The following is a 23,710-nucleotide window of genomic DNA, read 5'->3' as shown; positions in this document are numbered from 1 at the left end:
CTTATAGAAGGCTAGAAACTCACTGCCTGTTGCTGCCCAGGTGAAGGCCCTGTGTGCAGAAGCTGACCGCCTACAGCAGTCCCACCCCATCAATGCCTCTCAGATCCAAGTGAAGCGTGAGGAGCTGATAGCCAACTGGGAGCAGATCCGCACCCTGGCAGCAGAGCGCCACGCTCGCCTCAATGACTCCTACAGGTAGGGCACTGCTGGCCTGGCATCGCCTTTCTGCCTTAGCTGGGTTGGGCAGAGGAAAAGAGGAGGTTGCTGGTGTGGGGTGATTCTGGTGTTCGCAGAAGCAGCAGCAGTGGCTGTGGTGAAAGAAACATTTACATTAAATGTTACAGCTTTGGGTTAGTTGTGGAAGGAAACATCTAAGGGCCGTTTGCTTTTTCCTCCCATCTGTGTTGATGCCTGCGATTTGGAGGGCTTTGTCTGGCTGGTTTAGTTTGGGTGGGGTCTCTTTAATACACGTGTTATGAATCTTTTTCCTGTGGAGCCCTCGTGGCTGTGTGAGGGCTGAAGTCCAGTGTGCTTTTCGCTGTGTTGTCCTAGACTAAATGAAGTGCCCATTTCTGTCACAGCTGCTTTGTGGCTGTGGCATGTCTTCATCCCATCTTGGTTTTGTACTAGCCTGTTTGTCCATGGAACATGATCTCTTGGATCCCTCTTAAACCATATTAAAAGGAAATTTATCTTAATATGGTGGTTAGGTTACATCTTTTCTAGTCTTGTTATTCTGCTGTTTGTTCCCTTCCATGAGGCAGGATTTGTGATGGTGGAGACCTACATGAGTAGTCATTCTTCCTTAGCCTCCCTTGTCATCACTTCTTCAGATCAACAGCAGATCCCCTTTACTGATCAGTGACTCTAAAGGCTGCTGAAAGGAACCTGAGATTTGGCTTGCTTGGTGTTTTAATGCTGAGACCTGCACAACCAAAACTTTGTCAGTCCCCCCCGACTGTGATGGTTGTGACAGGAGCAGTCCTGTGGGCTATCCTGAATCACTCTGCTTGAGAATCATCTTCTGGTTACTTCTCTTCTCTTCATAGAAGCTTGCAGTTAGGAAGCTCCTTTTACTCTCAGTGTGAGGTGCAAAATAGTTCTTGGAGAAACTGATTTTGAACCCAGCATTTTTCTAGCTCTGAAAGGTTTCTTTTGATTGAGAGCAGACTTGGTTATTTAACATTCTGATTGTGTTTTGGGCCTTGTTTTGTCTCTACCTGGGGAACAGCTTTTATGTTTGTGACCCTTTCTTTGGGGTAAGGATGGACACAGTATGCCAGCAAATTCTTCCCAGCAGCTTACCTTTGTTTTTCGCTCTTCTCAGGCTGCAGCGATTTCTCGCAGACTTCCGGGACCTCACCAGCTGGGTGACTGAGATGAAAGCTCTGATAAATGCTGATGAACTTGCCAATGATGTGGCTGGAGCAGAAGCCCTCCTAGATAGACATCAGGAACACAAGGTATCATGGTTATACAGTGAAAGCCAGTCAGCAGCCCTCAACAATTGATTTGTGTGTCTAAGGCAGTCTCTGAGCCAGAACTGCTGATGCCGTATCGCTGGAATCCTTTGATCGTGCAGCTAGTGCAGTGCCAGATTATTGTCCTGGTGTAATGTTTTCATTCTGTTTCTTGCTGGCAGACATACTCCAGGAGATGAGTGGTTAGGAATGCTTATAATATTTGACAAAAAGTAACTGGAGCTGCTAGAGTCAGCTGGACAGATGACTGCTTCTGTTCTGAAGTTGCTGTAAGCAGAAAGTGCAGCTTAAGAACAGCCTTTTGTTTCCTTTTGCATGGGTTTGCTCTCCTTACCTCCAGAGCAAGGCAGTGCATGTCATTCTGGGTTGCTTGTTAAGTACATTTGAAGACAGTTGGATGTTTATCAGTCAGATGTCCAAATTGTTGCCTCTGTTCTTTCCAATAGCAACTTTCATGTTCCAACGCTAAGCTTGCCTTGGTAACATCTTATTCACATCCTCTTCCACAGGGAGAAATTGATGCCCATGAGGATAGCTTCAAATCTGCTGATGAATCTGGCCAGGCCTTGCTTGGTGCTGGGCACTATGCTTCTGATGAAGTTAAAGAAAAGGTAAGTTGAGAGAAGAGCTCCTAGAAGATTTTTGTTTTCTTTCTTCTGTGTCCCTTAACTTAGAAGTTTGTTTTCTGTTAAACTCGTGAGCTGCCACATATCATCCCTCAGTGTCAGGGCTTCTTCTATGTCTTTAACATCTGCTTCCCATTCTCAAGCTGACAGCTTCTGGCTGCCTGTTAGGGACTGTTAGGACTATCAGTGCTATCTGTCAGGGGCTGTCAGTTCATCTTTCCTTTGAAAGATGGGTGATCTGAGCTTAGCTCTGTGACCAGAAAGGTCAGTAAATACTGAATACTTCTGAGTTTTGGTTTTCAAGCTGATGGGCTTTCTTACAAAGTCTGCATATGGAGACACTGGTCAGGCAGCTGAAGTGCCCTGAGAGTGGGCCAAAGAGAGACCAGAGGCTGAGCCAGCAGCATAGTTTGCTGAACAGCTGCTGTCATGGATATACCTGCAGTCGAATGGAGGGGTCATCTGTTAAAGCCCTCTGTACATTGCATCTGGGAAAGGACAGGTTTGTGACTGGAGCCAGGAGGTTGGACCCACTGCTCAGGCTTGGGGAAGCTGAGTGTGAGGGTGATGTCAGTAGCAGGAGAGTGTTTTTTTTACACAGAGGGGAGCATTTTTCAGTTCAGTGTTGATCACTTTTTTCAGTTCCAACTTGATTTCACACTGAGAAGGAAATTAACTGACTTGAGAAGGCCAGTAGGTTGAGAGAGATTCTCTTGCCCCTCTACTCTGGAGTACTATGTCCAGTTCTGGGCACCCCAATTCAAGAGGGACATAGAACTGCTTGAGAGAGTCCAGCACAGAGCCACAAAGATGATGAAGGCAAGGGAACGTCTCTCTTTTGAGGAGAGCCTGAGGGAGCTGGGGCTCCTTAGCTTGGAGAACAGGAGACTGAGAGGTGACCTCAGCAATGTTTATGAATATGTAAAGATGAGTGCCAGGAGGCTGGAGCCAGGCTCTGCTGGGTGATGCTGTGGTGCCCAGTGACAGGACAAGGGGCAATGGGTGGAAGTTGAGGCACAGGAAGTTTATGTAAACATGAGGAGGAATTTTTTCCCTGTGAGGGTGACAGAGCCCTGGAATAGGCTGCCCAGGGGGGTGTGGAATCTCTCTCTCTGGAGATACTCAGAACCTGCCTGGATATGTTCCTGTGTGATCTGGTATAGGAGAACTTGCTCTGGCAGGGAGGATGGACTAGATGAGCTTTCAAGGTCCCTTCCAGCCCCTGACACTCTGTGATTCTGTGAACCAGACTATGAAATGAAACGCTGCTGTGTTCCTCTCCCCTACCATCAGCTGACCATCCTCTCAGATGAGAGGTCTGCCCTGCTGGAGCTGTGGGAGCTTCGCAGACAGCAGTATGAGCAGTGCATGGACCTGCAGCTTTTCTACAGAGACACTGAACAAGTTGACAACTGGATGAGCAAACAAGAGGTGAGTGCCCAGAGCTCACTGAGCATGCTGTGGGGAGCAGGGTGCTGGGCAGGGTTATTTACCCAGCTGCCCAAGCTGCTGCAGTGACTCCATTCTCCTGCTCACACTATTAGTTGTGACATGCTGGCTTGGAATATGTGTGTGCTAACCCTCGTAAAAGAGTGTTTGGATAAGAAGTGAAAAGAATGATCCTGACCCTTTGGCTGTGGGAGGCACAAAGGGAACCCCAAGTACAGTCTCCTGCACTTGTCAGTAGTATGGCATGGCAGGGAACATCCCTGCTAGTTCTGGAGCTGGTTTAGAGCAGCTGAGCATGGCAACGTGAAAGTGTTTGTTTCCTTCAGGCATTTCTGCTGAATGAAGACCTTGGTGACTCTCTGGATAGTGTGGAGGCCCTTTTAAAGAAGCATGAAGACTTTGAGAAATCCCTCAGTGCCCAAGAGGAGAAAATCACAGTAAGAAATTTACATGAGGTGGTTTGTCAGTGGGCAAGGGATAAAACAGGTGGATTGGACTGGGGAGGAGGCACTGACAGAGAAGGAGCAGAGTGATCCACTTGTGTGGGGTTTCTTGTCTCTAAGTTGTGCATTGTCTGTAAAGCTGTGGAAATGAAGGTAGGTCTTGATTGCTGCCCCAGGGAGCTGAGTAACCCAGTGCTTGTGCATGGTGCCTGGGCAAAACCTGCATTCTTCCAAGTGCAGGTGATGGTACAGATGCAGAAGGGAGATGTTGTCATGGCTGGTTTCTCCATGACAATCTGTTGAGAACTCTTCTGAGCAGACTTGCACAAATGATTTCTGTGACACTAAGTGAATGAGAACCTGTTTTTCCTTCAGGCTTTAGACGAGTTTGCTACGAAGTTGATTCAGAACAACCACTATGCCATGGATGATGTTGCTACACGCAGAGATGCTGTGAGTATCTCGGACAGCTCTGGGCTGTCAACTTTAAACCATCTTCTGCTTTATTGTCAGTGGTGTGGCTGCAGCACATTGAGTCAGCTGAGCTCTCTCTGTACAGATAGAGTGGTGGTTCTCCTAAGCTTGAAGAACTCAAAAGCTTTTACTCCTTTCAGCTGCTGAGCCGCCGGAATGCCCTCCATGAGCGAGCGATGCACCGCCGTGCCCAGCTGGCAGACTCCTTCCATCTGCAGCAGTTCTTCCGGGACTCTGACGAGCTCAAGAGCTGGGTTAATGAAAAGATGAAGACTGCAACAGATGAGGCATACAAGGTAAACCAAAGACAGACATCAGAGTTGTTCTAAGGCAGTACCAGGCTTAGTGTAATCAGTCTAACAATACCATCGAAGGCAAGAGGAGGAATTGTCCTTTCCCTAAGGGGGTTTTCCCACCCTGCTACCATGGTGCTCTCTATAACTTCAGTGTTCTGGCTTACCACCAAACCCTATCATGACATCTTGGCACCTGTATGGATGTAGTCTAGTTTTAGAAATCCTTAAGAGAGTTGTAGATACTCTGTTTGGATTGCAAGGTCCTTATTTTCTTCTCCATGTGTAGGATCCATCAAACCTGCAAGGCAAGGTTCAGAAGCATCAGGCTTTTGAAGCAGAGCTTTCTGCTAACCAGAGCCGCATCGATGCCCTGGAGAAGGCTGGCCAGAAGCTGATCGATGTCAGTCACTATGCCTCTGATGAGGTTGCAGCTCGCATGAACGAAGTGATCAGCTTATGGAAGAAGCTTCTGGAGGCCACTGAGCTCAAAGGTGTGAGAGAGTTTAGCTGGAGGAAGGCAGGAAGTGAGGGAAATGAAGCAGAACACTGAAGGTGTCTTTTCCCCTTGCCCCTCTGTCTTGGCCAGGTATAAAACTGCGTGAAGCCAATCAACAGCAGCAGTTTAATCGCAACGTGGAAGACATTGAGCTGTGGCTGTATGAGGTAGAGGGACACTTGGCTTCTGATGATTATGGAAAAGACCTTACCAGTGTTCAGAATCTTCAGAAGAAACATGCTCTGCTGGAGGCAGATGTTGCTGCCCATCAGGTAAGGGAAGTATGTTTTCCTTCTGCTGTTTTAGATTTGCTCTCTGAAAAGCAGTTGCTCCAGAGACTTTAGCAGGTCTGTATTTGCCTTGTTTGTGTAGCTTGAGCCTTTACAGGCTGTTTATCAGAGATAATTTTGAGCTGTGTGTCTCTAAGAACAGCGTTGTCATAACTGAGAAAACTAAGCCCTTAGGAAAAGCAGAATAACCCTGTGCTGCGAGCTGCTGTGAGCTGCACAGCACAGCCACCAAGCATGCTGTGGATGCCAGCTTCAAAGAGATGTGCTCTGGTCTGCATAGGAAAGGGCTCTCTTTGGCTTCTCCACCTGCAGACAGCCTCTTCCTCTGCACTTTGTGTTCATGCCATTCTTAGAACTGAGAGGAAGAGCCTATGAACCTTACTGAGGAGGTTCCTTCCTCTGCAGATGATCTTTAGGAAAACTAAATCCACAGCAAGAAAATCAACAAAGCTCCCACAGCTGGAGTCAGCAGTTGTTAGCAATTGAACCATGGCTTATCTAGAGCAGCACATCTGTAACGCTGGTGTGTGTTGTGACCTCACCAGATGAAGTCCAGTGGCATTTAGCTGATGTGCTGAGTGTTGGCCAGGCTGTGAGGAGTACCCAGGTGCTTGCCCTGGCGGTGTGCAGCTGCAGCTCTTTTGCTGCAGCGTGGTCCCTGCAGCCAGCAGACGGCTGCTGACCTGCTGCTGAATTCATCCCAGGATCGCATCGATGGCATCACCATCCAGGCACGCCAGTTCCAGGACGCTGGGCATTTCGATGCAGACAACATCAAGAAGAAGCAGGAAGCTCTGGTGGCTCGTTACGAGGCGCTGAAGGATCCCATGGTGGCTCGCAAGCAGAAGCTCGCTGATTCCCTTCGCCTGCAGCAGCTGTTCCGGGACATCGAGGATGAGGAGACCTGGATCAGGGAAAAGGAGCCCATTGCAGCTTCCACAAACCGAGGTTGGTCCCTCCTGGAATCTCTTGGGTCTGGATGTCAGAGCTGGCCTACTCTAGCTTGTTCCTCTGTGGAAGTTTCTGCAGTGCTCACTGTAGTGAACGCTGCCTGGAGGGCCACTCTGCCACCAGCCGTGGTTCTTCAGCTGCTGGCTTTCTCCTGCACTCATGGCAGTAGCTTTTGTGCTGCCTGTCTTCCTGGTGACAGCTCTGGACTACTCAAAGCCTGTCTGGTGCTGCTCAGAGCTTCCTTACACTTTTTGTTTGCTTTGATAACCTCAAGTTAGCTGATTCACTGTTTTTTGTCTTTCAGGCAAGGACTTAATTGGTGTCCAGAATCTGCTGAAGAAGCACCAGGCGTTGCAGGCTGAAATTGCAGGCCACGAGCCCCGCATTAAAGCAGTCACACAGAAGGGAAATGCCATGGTGGAGGAGGGTATGTCTGGGTGTCCATTCTTCCATAAGTCTGTGCTGGGCATTGTTCTCTGACTCTGTGCAATCGAGAATTGCTGCCAGTGGTTACCCAAGCAGCAGGAGGTACCAGTAGCAGTGATCTTCTGGCCATCCTTTCACTGAAAACAAAGATAGATTCCTTGGTGGGAACCTGTCAGAGCTCTCACAGATCTCCACCTGCTTGTGACAAGTGAGCAGTGCCTGCAAGCCCTGTACTCAATAGCTTCGTGCCTGTGGTATTTAGTTCCTGGTTTTTAAATCTGTTGAAGGCTTGTGTCTGAGATACACACAGTCATGATGGGAGAAATGGTCCTCCACAAAGGCAGCAAGAGCCATTCCTGCTTTTCAGTAAGAATGTGTCTTTATTTCTGATCCTAGATCTCAACACCAGAACGCTAAACAAGTCTCCCTGATTCCAGCATCCGAAACACACGTTTGTAGTAATCGTTGGCTGTCATCAGAACCTGCCCCTGGAAAGATAGGATCTTTCCTCTTTCTTCATTGAGAAGAAATGTTGTGATGTGATTTGTTTTACTGTTAACGATTCAGCTGTCCCAAGCACAGTGTGACAGGTGCAGTGCTTTCAGTCTGAGGCACAAGAATAAGCTGAGCTGTGCTGTTGTTGCTCTGGTCAGTGCAGGCTTCATAGGTTTAACAGGTCTCCTTGCTGGGAATTCCAGGAGTACAGATAATCCTCTGGGCCTGTTGGCTGTCTCTGCAGGTCCTTCAGTTCCCTCTCTTTCTGTCACCTAGGACACTTTGCAGCTGAGGATGTGAAAATCAAATTGAATGAGCTGAACCAGAAGTGGGACTCTCTGAAAGCAAAAGCGTCTCAGCGGCGGCAGGATCTAGAGGATTCCCTGCAAGCTCAGCAGTACTTTGCTGATGCTAATGAGGCAGAATCCTGGATGAGGGAAAAGGAACCCATTGTAGGCAGCACAGACTATGGAAAAGATGAAGACTCTGCTGAGGTATTTGAGATTTGTTGTTTCAATCGGGTTGATGTAAACATAGTGAGGATTTGGATTTGTCCAGGTGAAAACTTCAGGAGCTCTGCTGATTCCAAGGTTCTTGGAGGCAGAAGGCTCTTGCATTGTGCTGAGTTTTGGTTCAGGGCCAGGAGATGGCAGTTTTGGTTTATGGCACGTGAAATGTTGCTCTTCAGTGGATTAACCCAACTGTAAGAAAACTTCACGTTTGTATCCACTTATCTATAGGGTTTTTGTGAAGTATGCAGATTGGCATCAGCAGGTCCTTCGCTGAACTTGCCTTTCAGTGTGGAGCTGCTTTGCAGCAGTTCTGTGGTCTGGAGGTGATTATTTGTCTAGAGTTACTCGGCTGGCACCATTCTGTGGCCAGATCTATCTCCCAGATCTTGCTGCTGGAGGTTTGACTGAGCTGCCATGCAGTTTAAAGGCACACTTCCAAACTTCACGCTGTTTGAAGTGGGATATGCAGTATCACCACAAAGGAATGTTACTGAGATAAGATAGAGGAAAGGCACCAGGAGCATTTGGACTCCTGTCTGGCCTGTGAAATAACAAAAGAGGTAATTCTCATGAGAGTCACAAGACTTGCAGCTCTAGAAAACTCCCATTCCGATTATGGAGCCAAAGTGTGGATTTGAAGCAGAGCAGTGTCTGGGGTGGCCAGGTGCTGATGGGGCTTTGGTGCTTTCACTTGCAGGCTTTGCTCAAGAAACATGAAGCTTTGATGTCTGACCTCTCTGCTTATGGCAGCAGTATCCAGGCGCTGAGGGAGCAGGCCCAGTCATGCAGGGTAAGGAAGTTGGTGCTGCTCAAATGGATCAGCAGAAGGTAAAGACTAAACTGACTCACAGTTGTTGGTTCTGAGAACTGACTGCACACTCTGCTGGGGTTTCTCAATGCTCTAGTTTACAGCCACAGCAGGCAGCTATGGTGCATGGAAGAGAGCAGGCTAATGTCTGAGCGTTGCAGTCCCTTCAACAGGAGCATTCTGAGGCCCCGTACCAGCCTTAAGGATTTTTTAGGACAACTACTTGATTGTAATAAACACAAACCAACTCGTTTTTCTTGTACTTCTTTGTTAGCAACAAGTTGCTCCCACAGATGATGAAACTGGAAAAGAGCTAGTCCTGGCGCTCTATGATTACCAGGAGAAGAGTCCCCGAGAGGTGACTATGAAGAAGGGAGATATCCTCACTTTACTCAACAGCACCAACAAGGTATGCTCTTGCCTTCTGATTTCCTGAGCTGCTTGGTTCACTTGATCTTGTCTTCTGTGGAGTGGTTTCTTTTCCAGTGCTTTGTTTGTTTTTTTTAATAAGAGCATTTAAAGTAGTTAAAGAGTTTACACATTTAGTCTGCATTCCTATTCCAGTTTTCCACACCTCTTTAGCCTTCTTATGGCTCCTGTAGCTGTCAGATAAACAGCAAATGCTATAGGACATGTATCTGTGAGAAAACAGTGCCTGCTGTTGAGGAATTTTTGACCAAAGGGGAGGGTGGAAGAAAGGCCCAGTTGTCTTCAGAGATGTTGCTGGAAGTGGTCTCTGTAAGAGCAAACTGTCGTGAGCATTGCTGGGTTTCCTCTGTTAGCAGAAGCCTCTAATTTGCAGTCTCCACTTGCTCACCACACTTAGGACTTGCCTCAGTAGTTTGGGTTTTTGCTTTTTGCTCTTTCCAGGACTGGTGGAAAGTTGAAGTCAACGATCGTCAGGGCTTTGTGCCAGCTGCCTACGTGAAAAAGCTGGACCCTGCCCAGTCTGCATCCCGGGAGAACTTGCTGGAAGAGCAGGGCAGCATTGCGCTGCGCCAGGAGCAGATCGACAACCAGTAAGAGCTGACTGGTGGCAGCTGGCACATGCCCAGCCATTGCTGGCTGGGCCTCTGCCTCGCTTAGGCCCCAGGTTTAGGTTGATACCTCTCACACTAGGCAGTAATTATGTGGAGCAAGACAAGGGGCTGCTTTCCTGGGGGCTCTGTGCTCAGCTGGTTTGTTCTTATTTTATATTTCTCATTGTTTTTCCCATTTTTAACTGTACAGCTCATGACACCAGAGCTCAACTTGCTGTCTGACCTTGGTACTCTGTGTTCCTTTTGTTGTCCTACCTAACAGCCTAAACCTGTTTGTGAGTTATCTCTGTCCTTAGCAGCTGTTGTTTGTAGTCGTCACTGCTCAGTGTGGGCTCTGTTTGGAAAGGCTTTTCCAAATCTGGCTGCCGGAAGCATGGTGCCTACCCTGCCCAGGGCTGCCGCTGGAGGTGACCTTCTCAGAAGCTGTGCCTGCATCGCTGCTCACTTATTCTAGTGCCACTACAGGAGCTAAAATGTGCTCCCTCTCCTTTTTTTTCCCTTCTCTCTTTTTAGAAAAGGAGCACCACACTGCAGACAGAGAAAACTGCCTGACTGCTGGGCAGTGACCTCTCAAAGCACATGGTAGTTGTAGATTAGTTCAGGCAAGGGCTGTGGGTGATTGCTGAGAGTTACTGGCTCACTTTATCAAGCCACTTGGAAGCCCAAACTGGAGGTTTTATGCATGCTGCCATCTGTCTGCACAGCTGCCCTGTCATTGTGTGAGAATTCCTGCCCACTCCATGGTTTTTGAGTCACCAGTTTTTACTGTGACACAGCCACTGCTGGTTAAAAAAAAGCAAACTGAAGCAAACCAACTTCCACCAGGGAGAGAAAAAGGTGCTTGGAAACAGCGAGGCAGTGTTCAGGGTTCTGCTCATGTGTCACCTCCTCGATGGGCTGGCACACTGTTTTGGAGGCCTATAAGAAGGCTGCCCTACTATAGAGGCAAGGAGAGGAGCCCACCCTTCAGTTCAGTCAGAGGCATGAGCATGAGGAGATGAGGCCAGTAGGGAGAGGCCAACTGCACCCTTCTGTGAATCATGCTCATGGTCTTACTCCCTTTGTTTGCTTCTGAGTGACACCTGATTTTCTCTGTTTAAATGTGAACTCTTAACCATCTCCTACTGCAGACAACCCATGGTTGGAGCTGCTGCTTTCATTATTTTTGTTAATCAGACTAATTTTTTGCATGCATTTGCTGTGCTCCCTCTGTCTGTGCAGGACTCTCATAACTAAGGAAGTCGGCAGTGTCTCTCTGCGTATGAAACAGGTGGAAGAACTGTGAGTAGGCTTAGCCCTTTCTAAACCCTGCTGTCTCCATGCTGTCACTCTTCATCCTCCTTTGTTTCCTTCTCTGGGAAGGCTGCTCCAAAGAGACAGAAGGCAGCAGCTCCTGCAGTGTGAATTGTTGTGCTGTGTGTTCTGTGTCCTCTGTAGCCAACTGCCTACCTTGTTGGTCATTTATGCTGCCAAATGGCTGATGTCACTTTGCAGTGTGCTGATTTTGCTCAGCAAAAGAGGCTTTAGTCAAGGCCTAGCAGTTTTTCTTGCATAGAACCTCTTGCACTGTGAGGCACAGGTGGAAATGTTGGTTTGTCACATTGAGGTATTGAATACCTGTCCCAGATACTGCATCCCATGAGTGTCTGTGGGGCTGGGAAGGTTTGGGCAGGTTGAGGGGTGCGGGGTTGTCAAAGCTTATCACAAAGGAGCATTCATGCAGAGCACTCCAAAAGCTTTGGTCTCTTTCTGTGGTGAGTGGGCTTCACTAGAACGTTGACTTAGTTTTCAAACCTGTGGGTATGTCCTCGGGGGAAGGATGTTTGCATTATGGCCATAGAACGTGTGGGGATGTCTAAAACAATTGTGTCCACTGTGCCTGGCTCTCCATGGAGAGGATTTTTGGGTTTGAGAATCAGAAGTGATTCCGTTCATCTCTGAAGTGTTGCAGAGCAACTTTGAGGTAAGGTCTGCTCCTGAAGGCATTTTGCCCCAGATGCTCTGAGCTTCACAAGTACTTAATACCTGAGGCTGTGTGTTGTGGCACACATCTGCAGCTGGGGCAGGCTTCCAACCAGTGTTTTCCTCAAGTCAGGGTAGAGTTTCTATTCAAACCCAGTGTGAAAGATTCTTAGTTCCTTCTATCCGGTCTTCAACCAGGGCAAGCAAGAAACCAGGAGCTCTCTGCTTCCATAGAAGGACTCAGAGCTGGTTGTCAGTTTGATGCACAGATGTTACAGCCCAGGGTATCCAGGATTTTCTTCAGCTGGCTTTGTCACCTGAGTTAGCTCCTGGTTTGGAAAATACTGCATTGTTGAGCCCTTGCAGTTGGGAGGTGTTAGCTGCTCAACGTCTGCGTTGCAGGGTGGGAAAGGAGAGCTTGGCAAAGATTCCCTTCCTTCATAGAATCATAGAATCATAGAATCAACCAGGTTGGAAGAGACCTCCAAGATCATCGAGTCCAACCTATCACCCAGCCCTAGCCAGTCAACTAGACCATGTCACTGAGTGCCTCATCCAGTCTTTTCTTGAAGACCCCCAGGGACGGTGCCTCCACCACCTCATCTGAGGCCACTGCAGGCATCTCAGTAGTGTCTTGCCTTATTTGATTTAATACTATCCAAATGGGTTAATAGTAAGGATCAGTTGCTGCTGTGGATCACTGTTGCAGACCAAGGTGCAATCTGCTTCAAGATCTCAAACGCCATCAAGATGCAGCTGGAACATCTCATCTGCTAGAGAACTTAGAGGGGAGCAATGGGGAGGGGTGTGGAGAGTGAGGCTCTTCTGAATGCAGGCTCTTTGCAGACGGCGTTGCTGCAGGATGCTGTCACTCAGCATCAGCACCTGCAAGCTCCCCTTGGCTTTTTGCAGCAGTATCTTGAGTGAGGCTTGGTAGGATCAGCAGTGTCTAGCTGGGTTACCAGGAACTGAATAAGGGACTTCACTTTTCCTGTGGTTTGAAATAAATCCCTGGGCTGCTGAGGTTTGAGCTGGTTTGGACTGGAAAATAAACATCTTTGGATTCATTCTCATATAAATGAGGCTGCTGGTGGGAATTGCACAGGTACAAAGGCAGTGCATGTGGAATGAGTCCCATGAATTTCCCAGCTGAGTGTAGTTGTGTTCACCCCTTTTGTAAGCATCTAGCAGGTTTTGCTCTGAAGATTGGCCTAGTCCAAAAGCTGGGAGGTTGGTGGGATTTGTCACCTGGATGTGCTGTAGGAAAATACCTCTCAGAACCAGACACTTTGGAGTCATCCCTGCACTGCTGTGCTGCTGGAACTTGAGAGCTTATTCTGCCCTAAGCTGTGGTTTGAGTTTGCTTTTACCTGGTGAAGTGTTGCATGTGGGAGACCTTTGTGGTGTGCTGTCTATCTAAGGTGAGCCTGCAGCTGGCATTCACTGAATTCTGCGTGAGGAGATGGCTGTGTAGCAGGGCAGGAAGCAGGCACTTCTCCCATCTTTGGTGGTTACAGTGCTGGGTAAGTGACTCTGCTGACTGCCCTCTGACTGCCTCTGTGTCTCTTCTCACCCCTTGCAGGTACCACTCCCTGCTGGAGCTGGGAGAGAAGCGCAAAGGCATGCTGGAGAAGAGCTGCAAAAAGTTCATGCTGTTCCGTGAGGCAAATGAGCTCCAGCAGTGGATCAATGAGAAGGAGGCTGCCCTCACCAGTGAGGAAGTGGGAGCTGATCTGGAGCAGGTGGAGGTGCTGCAGAAGAAATTTGATGACTTTCAGAAGGTGTGTTGTAGTGCTGCAGAATTGGCGTGTTAGTTAGTTTGTTTTGTGAGGACAGGGAGAGCCTCACATTCTAGTCTTCAGTTTGATTACAGTCTTCTCATTGCTACCTGCTTCCCAGCTCCCAGAGATCATAGAATCATAGAATCAACCAAGTTGGAAGAGACCTCCAAGATCATCCAGTCCAACCTATCACCCAGCCCTATCCAGTCAACAAGACCATGGCACTGAGTGCCTCATCCAGTCTTTTCTTGAAGACCCCCAGGGACGGTGCCTCCACCACCTCCCTGGGCAGCCCATTCCAATGGGAAATCACTCTCTCTGTGAAGAACTTCCTCCTAACATCCAGCCTATACCTACCCTGGCACAACTTGAGACTGTGTCCCCTTGTTCTATTGCTGGTTACCTGGGAGAAGAGGCCACCCCCCACCTGGCTACAATGTCTCTTCAGGTAGTTGTAGACAGTAATAAGATCACCCCTGAGCCTCCTCCAGGCTGCACACCCCCAGCTCCCTCAGCCTCTCCTCATAGGATTTGTGCTCCAGGCCCCTCACCAGCTTTGTTGCCCTTCTTTGGACATGCTCCAGCACCTCAACATCTTTCTTGAATTGAGGGGCCCAGAACTGGACACAGTACTCAAGGTGTGGTCTGACCAGTGTTGAGTACAGGGGAAGAATAACCTCCCTTGTCCTACTGGCCACACTGCTCCTGATGCAGGCCAGGATGCCATTGACTCTCTTGGCCGCCTGGGCACACTGCTGGCTCATGGTCAGCCTACTTATCTATCAGTACCCCCAGGTCCCTTTCCTCCTGGCTGCTCTCCAGCCACTCAGTCCCCAGCCTGCAGTGCTGCTTGGGGTTGTTGTGGCCAAAGTGTAGAACCCTGCACTTGGCCTTGTTAAATCTCATCCCATTGGCCTCTGCCCACCCATCCAGCCTGTCCAGGTCCCTCTGCAGGGCTCTCCTACCTTCCAACAGATCTACACCTGCTCCTAGCTTGGTGTCATCTGCAAACTTACTGATGCTGGACTCAATCCCCTAGTCCAGGTCATCAGTAAAGATACTGAACAGGACTGGGCCCAGCATTGATCCTTGGGGCACACCACCAGTGCCAGCTGCCAACTGGATGTGGCACCATTCACCACCACTCTCTGGGCTCTGCCATCCAGCCAGTTCTTGATCCAGCACAGAGTGAATCTGTCCAAACCATGAGCTGCCAGCTTGGCCAGGAGCTTCTTGTGGCAGACAGTGTCAAAGGCTTTGCCGAAGTCCAAGTAGACTCCATCCACAGCCTGCCCCACATTCACCAGGCAGGAAACTGATCATAAAAGGAGATCAGGTTGATGAGACAGAACCTGACCTTCCTAAACCCATGCTGGCTGGGCCTGATCCCTTGGCCATCCTGTAGGTGCTTTGTGATGGCACCCAAGATGACCTGTTCCATGACCTTGCCTGGCACTGAGGTCAGGCTGACAGCTCTGTAGTTTTCTGGCTCCTCCTTACGACCCTTCTTGTGAATGGGATCACATTGGCAGCTTCCAGTCTTCAGGGACCTCTCCAGTGAGCCAGGACTGCTGATAAATGATGGAGAGTGGCTTGGCCAGCTCATCTGCCAGCTCTCTCAGCACCCTAGGGTGGATCCCATCCGGTCCCATGGATTTGTGAGGATCCAAATGACACAGCAGGTCCCTTACTGCTTCCTCATGGGTTAGAGGGGGATTGTACTGGTCCCTGCCTCCATCCACCACTTCAGGAGTCCAGCTGTCCTGGAGACAACCTGTCCCACTAGTGAAGATTGAGGCAAAGAAGGTGTTAAGCACCTTTGCCTTTTCCTCATCCTTTGTCACTGTGTTCCCCTCTCTATCTAACAAGGACTGGAGCTTGTCCTTGGCCCTTCTCTGCCATTCATATATTTAAAGAAACACTTTTTATTTTCCCTGGCAGCCGTGGCCAGCCTGAGCTCCAAATGGGCTTTTGCCTCTCTAATTTTTCCTCTACAAGACCTAGCAACTTCCTTGAACTTCTCCTGGGACACCTCCCCTCTTTTCCAAAGGTGATACACTCTCTTTTTATCTTTAATGCCTTCAGCAGCTCCCTGCCCATCCAGTCTGGCTGCCTCCCTCGTCGGCTCATCTTCCGGCTCAATGGCACTGCCTGCTCCTGTGCCTTCAGGAGTTCTCTCTTGAAGCAGGTCCAACCTTCCTGGACCCCTTTGTTTTCAAGGGCTTTTTCCCAAGGAACTTTCTGAATTAGTTCCTTAAATAGGCTGCAGTCTGCCCTTGGGCAGTCCATTGTGGAGGTTCTGCTGATGCCCCTCCTGGTTTCTCCATGTATTGAACACTCTATAATTTCATGGTCACTGGACCCCAGGCAGCCTCCAACCACCACATCCCCTACCAGCCCCTCTCTATTTGTGAGCAGCAGGTCAAGCAGGGCTGCCCCCCTGGTAGGCTCACGTAACAGCTGGGATAAGAAGTTGTCTTCCACACATTGCAGAAACCTTCTAGACTGCTTCTTCTCTGCAGTGTTTTAAGTCCCAGCAGATGTCTGGTAGGTTAAAGTTGCCCACCAGAACAAGGGCAGGTGATCTTGAGGCAGCCTCCAGTTGTTTAAAGAGTAATAAATCAACCTCCTCTTCCTGGTTGGGTGGTCTGTAGCAGGCTCCAACCAGGATATCAGCCTTGTTGGCCTTCCCCTTAATTCTCATACATAATGACTCAACTTGATCATCCTTGATTTCTACCTCCATGACATCCAGAGCATCCCTAATATACAGAGTCACTCCCACACCTCTTCTCCCTTGCCTGTCTCTCCTGAAGAGTCTGTAGCCATTGATCACAGCACTCCAATCATGTGAGCCATCCCACCACGTTTCAGTGATGGCGACAATGTAATAGTTTTCCTCCAGCACCAAAGCTTCCAGCTCCTCTTGTTTGTTACCCATACTGTGTGCATTAGTGTACATGCACTTCAGCTGGGCTGCTGCTTTTACCCCTAGCTCTGGCCTACCACCCTCAGTTTCCTTTGATTTATCTCTGGTGCTGTCATGTTTAACCCCCTCCCTCTTCCACTCTAGTTTAAAGCCCTCTCAACAAGCCCCGCCAGCTTATGTGCCAGGGTGCTTCTCCCCTTCTGTGACAGTTGTATCCCATCTGTTGCTTCCAGACCTGTGGCAAGATGAAGTTCCCCAAGGTCAAAGAATCCAATCTGGAATCTGGAGCTCTTTCAGCATACCCAAATATAGACTCTGGTGGTGACTTCCCACCTGATGCTTTAAAAAGGTGATCCAGTTGTGGTTGTTGATGGATCTATGGAAACCTCTGGCAGTGCACTGGGGTGATCCACTGGCACTTGGTTCTGGGCTTTCTTAATGGAGGCTCCAATGTTTTCCATGTTCCTGGTAGCTGGGAAGGTCAGCAGCACTGAATTCCTGCTGTGGTGTTTGGCAGCCCTAGAGTGCCAGCTTGTTGCACCCTAGCTCGTGTGGATGTTAATGCTGTGCCCTCTTCTGTCCGTGCAGGATCTGAAAGCCAACGAGTCGCGTTTGAAGGACATCAACAAGGTTGCGAATGACCTGGAGTCGGAAGGGCTGATGGCAGATGAAGTGCAAGCAGTACAGCAACAGGTCTACTTTTTCTCTAATTTAGTCTAACCCGCTTGAGAAGCCAAAGCCTGCCTTCCTCTCTTCTGTCTGTCCTGTGCCCTGCATGCCAGTGCAGGGCTCTGGTCGCTGGGGTGGGCACTGCTCTAACCTGAGACATTCAATGCTGGCCTGCAGCGTGGCCAGTGCCAGGGTACCCTTGGAGCCATTCCATTTGAAACGGTGCCATGGCAGAGTGCACCATCCACAGCTTTTGTCTTCCTATTTCTTTAAAAGAGCATGAGAAGTCCTGGCAAATCCCCACATTAGCTCTGTTTCAGAGAAATGTCACCTTTTGGCCTTTATTGCTTTGCAGGCAAAGTGAAGGATGTTAGGGAAGAGGAATAAACCAGAGCTGAGCTTCCAGCAGAGGAGTTCTGGGGGTTTCTGGTTTCTTTTTTTTTAACAGGCCTGTTTTTTTTGCCAGCTGTTCACATCCTTGTGCTAGTTCTGAAACTGATTCGATCCAGTGCCAGCACAGCATCAGGCAGCTTGGCTCTCTGAGCTGCACTTTGAGGCTGTATCAGCACTGCTCAGCACTGACCTACTGGTAACTGCTTTGTAGAAGGATGGAGCCTGTGTGCTGCCCTTTTCCCTTAAAGCAGTGAACACTTTCTGTTGGAAGGTGACAGCTGTTTCTGTTTGTCTCTTTGCAGGAAGTCTATGGAGTGATGCCCAGGGTAAGTGTTCATTTCTGCACTTACAAGAGGTTGGGATGCAGGAATACTCCAGCAATAAATGTGGTTAATTTCCATTGAAGGGGCTCAATAATGGCTCTGGCTGGACGTCAAAGGATTAATTTGCCTTTGGCACTGTTATGTCCTTGTTCCAGTGAGTTCTTTGGGGACCAGGGAACACTCTCACACATGGGTACCCTCCTCTGGGTACAGTTTCAACACTCAAATACTAAAATCATAGAAAGGTATATGACAAGGAATGTCAAGTAACTCTGTTGATCTAAGAGCAGGTTATACTCACCCTATCTAGCTGCCCAGCAAGACTCCTGAGATGCGTAGATGGCAGAGCTGGCAGGCACTTACCTTCTTAGGTGGCGTCCCCGCCGGGAACCGCACCATCGTGGTGGTCGGACTGGTGCCGCTCCAACCCAGCTCCCTGGGCTCTCAGTGGGGGTGGGTTCAGAATGCTGACCTGTGGCCAGGACGTCCCAGAAGGCCGAACAAAAGGGAACAGAGCTGCTCCTTTGTTTTGGAATCTGTTACAGACCACCTTTCCCCACTGCTCACCTGCATACTTGCAAGCCCTGTTTCCTGCAGATCTGTCTCTAGTAACCCAGCAATTATTGGCCTGTTGTAACTTCTGATCAAATACAGACCAGCTCCTTCCTCTTGCAGTCCATCTTAACCTAGCTCCCAAGTCAGTGCAGAGCAGGGTGACCCAAACTGGTGCAAGCTGCTTGTGTGAATGGCTGGAGATGTCCCCTGGCAGGGATTGAACCCAGAGAGTTTCCAAAGATTGTTAGTATCTTCCAATCACTTGATATTGTTTATTCCTATTCAAACCTGTTTCTTCACATTTTCCAACAGGATGAACCTGACTCCAAGTCAGCCTCTCCATGGAAGGTGGGTGTCGTTACCTGCCTCGGCAGCACGCTGCAGCAGAGTGAACCACAAGTGGCAGCACAGCAGCGTGGGCAGGCTGCAGGCCTCCTCAGAGTCCCAGTAGCAGACCTGTGCTGGTTTTTGCAGATAGCACACCTGTGCTAAGGCACTGAGAGTCTCATGGGAGCTTAGAAAACTCTTCAGTTCACCTCTGTGTCTGCAAAGGGATGAGTTTGGGAAGTAATCCATCACCAGGAAAGCAGATTGTATCTTGGGGGAAGCTGGGTGCCATTCTTCCGTTCAGCCTTCACCGGTTCTGGTGATGATCTGGACATACCTGACTTAGCTGCCAAGCTGCTGCTACCAAAACTTCCACAGAGTTAAACCATTTAGTTGATTGATGTTTGGTTTTGTTCTTTTGCCATCTCTGTGACCAGATGTGGGGCTTTAATTCCCTTACTGAATATTGCCTTAGCTTTTCCTCTTCTTTGTCCTTGGGACAATTAGTATTGGTTTCAATTAACAGCCATATGATCAACCTGTCCATGTCTAACTGTCGATGCTCTGGTCTGCAGCACCCTGGGTATTGCAACTAACTACTCTTAGTTGCTTTTGCAGTTTTACTTGCATTGGTTTTCTTGTTTTTTGCTTCTCTTTCATCTCAGACAAGTGTGTTCAGAACCTGTGCTAAGGAAGCAGCTAAATGACAGAATTCAGCAGTTTCCACTGAAACAGTTCCAATCTGGCGCACTTCTTCCTTCCTGCAGTTTGCAGAGTTGTGTTTTCACAAAGTCTGTTTCTGAACTAGGCCAGGTCATCCAGCACCAGCAGTTTCATTTGGTTTGGGGGTGGGCAGTCTGGTCTGGTCTGTGGGGCAGAGCTGACTTTAACCCTGCCTGATGTGTTTCTGCCTTCCCTGCAGTCGGCGCGGCTGATGGTGCACTCGGTGGCAACATTCAACTCGATCAAGGTAAGCTGCAGCCTCTGAGCAGCTGATTGCAAACCTGCTTGCCCACAGCCTTTGTCTTTCATTACTCTTTACAAACCTTTTTGAATCAACTTATTGAAGGAGTTACTTGACACAGATAGGTCGAATCACTTTGGATTTATGTCTTGGGAGAAACTCTCAAGATGATTTTATTCAGCTGGGCTGCCTGAACAGGTGCTTGCCTCTGGTATTAAGCAGAACCTTCATCTGCAGTGCAAGACCAGTCTTGGCTTCTCCTCCATCTTCCTGAGGAAGTTTCTATGCTGCACAAGGAAGAGGCACAGCCACTCAGCAAATCTTCCAGCAGGGCTGTCAGTATTTTCAGTAGAGCCTTGAAACAAGGCCTGTAAGAGCAGAGATGGAATTGTTGGTATGTTTGTGTCAGCAGAGTGGAGAAAGCACAGAAATGCACAGTGAGCAACCTGTTTACTGGTTCCTAAAGCTTTCTGTTTGCCATCACAAAGCTTCAGTGAGCCCAGCAGGAAGAGTTTCTTGTGCAGGCAGCAATGCTGTCAGCCTGTTGTGTGCAATGGCCTCAGGGCTTTTGTTCTGCAGGAGCTGAATGAACGCTGGAGATCGCTGCAACAGTTAGCAGAGGAGCGAAGCCAGCTCTTGGGCAGTGCCCATGAGGTGCAGAGATTCCACAGGTGAGGTGTTCGTGTCATGCTTGATGTTCACTCAGTAAGGTTATGGGGTAAGAGTTCTAAACTAGAGTAGGATCTGCTCTGAACAAATCAGACTTCATCTCCCAGTTGGTCAGTGGAAATTAGGCCACCAGTGGTCTGACAAGGACTATTTATCTTCTCCTAGAAAAAGAAACATTTGTTTACAAATCTGGGAAGCTGCAGGATTGCTGTGGGCCTGGGTGGGTCTGGGTGACCATCCTGTGTTGGCAATACTTGCCTGTGTCAGCTAGGATAAGAAGTTCATAGAACCATCAACCTCGTGAGCTTCCCTGGCAGTCAGTGAGGTGTTGCATGTCAGATCCTCCTGTGACCTCCCCTTGGATTCTCCTTTTGCCTTCACTCACATCAGAGATGCTGATGAAACAAAAGAATGGATAGAGGAGAAGAATCAGGCCTTAAATACAGACAACTATGGACATGACCTGGCCAGTGTGCAGGCTCTGCAGCGCAAACATGAAGGCTTTGAGAGAGATTTGGCAGCTCTTGGAGACAAGGTGAGGCTGTGAGGAGGACAAAGCCAAGTAGCTTCCCTTTTGTCTGGTGGGAGGGATTGAACCTTGGAACAGATTCTTCTTGTCTTCCATGTGCTTATTTCCTTTCTCTAACTGCAGGTGAATTCTCTTGGTGAAACTGCCCAGCGTCTGATCCAGTCACACCCAGAATCTGCTGAAGATCTCCAGGAGAAGTGCACGGAGCTGAACCAGGCCTGGAGCAGCCTGGGCAAGCGAGCAGACCAGCGCAAGGAGAAGCTGGGGGACTCGCACGACCTGCAGCGTTTCCTCAGCGACTTCAGGTGGAGATGCTGCTCCCCCTCTCCCTCCTTTGCCTGCTGCAGTGCTGAAGCATGTCTGGCTTCTGGGCAGGGTGCAGAGAAGTGCTTGTTTCAGTGGAGGGAGGGAAAAATCCTCTGTTCCTGTGTTTCCAGGGACCTCATGTCTTGGATCAACGGAATCCGGGGCCTGGTCTCCTCAGATGAACTTGCAAAGGATGTGACTGGAGCTGAAGCTTTACTGGAAAGGCACCAGGTACATGAAAGATAAAAGTGTGTCAGAACCATCCAGAGATGCCTCTTTCTGACACTTCCCATTCAGGGTTTCGAGAAGAGCTCTGTTTAATTGTGTCTTCATCCTCTGCAGGAGCACCGCACTGAAATAGATGCAAGGGCTGGCACTTTCCAGGCGTTTGAACAGTTTGGGCAGCAGCTCCTTGCCCATGGGCACTATGCCAGCCCTGAGATCAAGGAGAAGCTGGATATCCTGGATCAAGAGCGAACAGACCTGGAGAAGGCCTGGGTCCAGCGCAGGATGATGCTGGACCAGTGCCTAGAGCTGCAGGTACTCTGCTGTGCTTTGAGAAGGAGAAAGAATTCCTTCTTTTGTAAGAAAATCTGTTCCCCCTCTTGAGGTGCAGTCAGTGCTCTGGGTCTTTCTCATGCTTTGGAGGTTTTTTTCCTCCCCAGCTGTTTCATCGAGACTGTGAACAAGCTGAAAACTGGATGGCAGCCCGAGAGGCTTTCCTGAACACAGAGGACAAAGGAGACTCCTTGGACAGTGTAGAGGCACTCATCAAGAAGCACGAGGACTTCGATAAGGCAATCAATGTCCAGGTGAGGAGTGTGGCAAAGTGAAGGGAAAAAAGCTTTGCTTTTGTGCAGAGTAGTAGCAGAAGTAGTTGCTGCCCTGGATGGCTGAAGTTTGGTTCTAGATATTCAGCCATATCGAGTCTGCTGCAGGAGCTCAGAGCCCCTGCAGGTAGGGATGATTTTACTGCCTATAAGCAGTGGCAAGCAGTTGTGTAACTCTTACTGCTTCGAAATGCTGTGGGGTTCTTCCTTTCCTTACAGCAGCTGCTCGTGAGAGAAAGCTGCCTGCTTGCTTTGAGAGATCATATTGCTGTAGCTTACAGGCAAAAAATGCTTTTTGCTCAGTGGCATAGGTGAAAGGTGTCCAGAAGCTGCCCTCTGCAGTGCTGTAGAAGTCAGGCTTCCTTCACAGTCACTGACACTAACGTATATTTAAGAAGAGACGTAAAATAAACAAGTTCCCTTCCAGACCCTGCTCCTCACTAGTTCCTGCCTTCTGTTTGAACAGGAAGAGAAGATTGCTGTCCTGCAGTCCTTTGCTGACCAGCTGATCTCTGCCGATCACTATGCCAAGGGAGTCATTGCCAGCAGGCGGAATGAGGTTCTGGACAGGTGAGTGCTGCCTTGGGTGGGCCACAGAGACCTACTGCAGGAGAAGGCTCCTGGGCAGCAAGTGATGCTGGGTGCAGTCCTAGGGTCTCAGCAGCATCTGCACTGAACTGCATACAGGTGGCTCCGTCTGAAGGCTCAGATGATTGAGAAGAGATCAAAGCTAGGAGAATCCCAGACACTCCAGCAGTTCAGTCGTGATGTGGATGAAATAGAAGCTTGGATCAGTGAGAAGCTCCAAACTGCCAGTGATGAGTCATACAAGGATCCCACAAATATCCAGGTGAATATGGTTCTCAGCTCAGAAACCAAAGTACAGTCTTCAGGCTTGCAAAGCTTGAAAGAACAGGCCCAGGAATGAGAGAACAATACGCCCTGTTGGGCATGGGCTCTGGTTAGCAAGCAGAAAATGGAAGTTAGATTATGCACAAAAGGAGACCCAAAATAGAGCTCACTTGGCAATTACTGATGCATATAATTAATGAGATGTGGTATCTGTTGCAGCAAGTTGCCTGCAGAAACCCCTAAGCAGCCTTTCTGCCTGTCTGCCAGCATCTAGGTAGTCACACAGGGAGGTGGAGATCTTGGGTCCCATCTCTGCCTTGTTCTGAAATGTGAAATCTCTTTTATTTTTCAGTATTAAGGAATAATTTAAGTTACCTCTTGTGTTTTAGTACTTCTTTAGGAATTAGTATGAATGCACTGAACTGCTTCTCTTAATCTGTTTTGTAGCTTTCCAAACTGCTGGTAAGTAGTTTGGACTAGCCCTGGTATGTGGACTTCTCTCTGTCTAGCTTGTGTGTGAGCAGAGTGCTGCACTGCTGCTCTGTCCACCAGCTCATGCAGTTGCTTTGTTCTTGCTTAGTTGCTGACCTGGATGCAGGTCCAGCTGCTGCTGATCCTCATGTCCTGGGTGTGGCTTCTGATTAATGCCTGTTCAGCACCATCAGTTGTTTGTTTTGCAGGTGTTCTGCATGAGCTGTTTAATTTGTGGTGCTGCTGAGGGAGTCTGGGGGTGGTTCAGAAATTAGCCCGTAGGAAAATGGGTTTCAGTGCCCCTTTTGCAGAAGTTGGGCTGCTGGGCCTGGCATCCTTCTGTCTGGATCCTCTGGTGATGGT

The 23,710-nt window shown here is 49.0% G+C and overlaps 1 protein-coding gene across 8 annotated transcripts in view; it reads left to right on the top strand.

Annotated features, from left to right (window-relative positions):
* SPTAN1 (spectrin alpha, non-erythrocytic 1) overlaps positions 1 to 23,710 on the top strand; it is a 50,470-nt gene that overhangs the window by 13,117 nt on the left and 13,643 nt on the right. For 5 of the 8 annotated variants that reach the window (XM_064170963.1, XM_064170961.1, XM_064170968.1 and 2 more), the window contains exons 8-37: positions 41 to 195; positions 1,328 to 1,463; positions 1,991 to 2,092; positions 3,401 to 3,538; positions 3,883 to 3,993; positions 4,375 to 4,452; positions 4,614 to 4,769; positions 5,056 to 5,260; positions 5,356 to 5,537; positions 6,260 to 6,503; positions 6,811 to 6,933; positions 7,704 to 7,921; positions 8,637 to 8,729; positions 9,022 to 9,156; positions 9,618 to 9,766; positions 11,009 to 11,068; positions 13,332 to 13,530; positions 17,048 to 17,152; positions 17,824 to 17,847; positions 18,712 to 18,747; positions 19,649 to 19,696; positions 20,270 to 20,361; positions 20,750 to 20,894; positions 21,012 to 21,193; positions 21,326 to 21,425; positions 21,537 to 21,734; positions 21,860 to 22,006; positions 22,491 to 22,594; positions 22,712 to 22,874; positions 23,324 to 23,338. In XM_064170963.1, the coding sequence (XP_064027033.1) occupies positions 41 to 195; positions 1,328 to 1,463; positions 1,991 to 2,092; positions 3,401 to 3,538; positions 3,883 to 3,993; positions 4,375 to 4,452; positions 4,614 to 4,769; positions 5,056 to 5,260; positions 5,356 to 5,537; positions 6,260 to 6,503; positions 6,811 to 6,933; positions 7,704 to 7,921; positions 8,637 to 8,729; positions 9,022 to 9,156; positions 9,618 to 9,766; positions 11,009 to 11,068; positions 13,332 to 13,530; positions 17,048 to 17,152; positions 17,824 to 17,847; positions 18,712 to 18,747; positions 19,649 to 19,696; positions 20,270 to 20,361; positions 20,750 to 20,894; positions 21,012 to 21,193; positions 21,326 to 21,425; positions 21,537 to 21,734; positions 21,860 to 22,006; positions 22,491 to 22,594; positions 22,712 to 22,874; positions 23,324 to 23,338 (3,843 nt within the window). The remainder of the gene's footprint in view (positions 1 to 40; positions 196 to 1,327; positions 1,464 to 1,990; positions 2,093 to 3,400; positions 3,539 to 3,882; positions 3,994 to 4,374; positions 4,453 to 4,613; positions 4,770 to 5,055; positions 5,261 to 5,355; positions 5,538 to 6,259; positions 6,504 to 6,810; positions 6,934 to 7,703; positions 7,922 to 8,636; positions 8,730 to 9,021; positions 9,157 to 9,617; positions 9,767 to 11,008; positions 11,069 to 13,331; positions 13,531 to 17,047; positions 17,153 to 17,823; positions 17,848 to 18,711; positions 18,748 to 19,648; positions 19,697 to 20,269; positions 20,362 to 20,749; positions 20,895 to 21,011; positions 21,194 to 21,325; positions 21,426 to 21,536; positions 21,735 to 21,859; positions 22,007 to 22,490; positions 22,595 to 22,711; positions 22,875 to 23,323; positions 23,339 to 23,710) is intronic. The other 3 variants (XM_064170962.1, XM_064170964.1, XM_064170965.1) reach the window with 3 other exon arrangements.

The sequence above is a fragment of the Pogoniulus pusillus genome, chromosome 35 (assembly GCF_015220805.1).
Source record: "Pogoniulus pusillus isolate bPogPus1 chromosome 35, bPogPus1.pri, whole genome shotgun sequence".
Taxonomy (NCBI): domain Eukaryota; kingdom Metazoa; phylum Chordata; class Aves; order Piciformes; family Lybiidae; genus Pogoniulus; species Pogoniulus pusillus.
The sequence above is the reverse complement of the archived record's forward strand: the minus strand, read 5'-3'. Positions and strand labels throughout refer to the sequence as shown.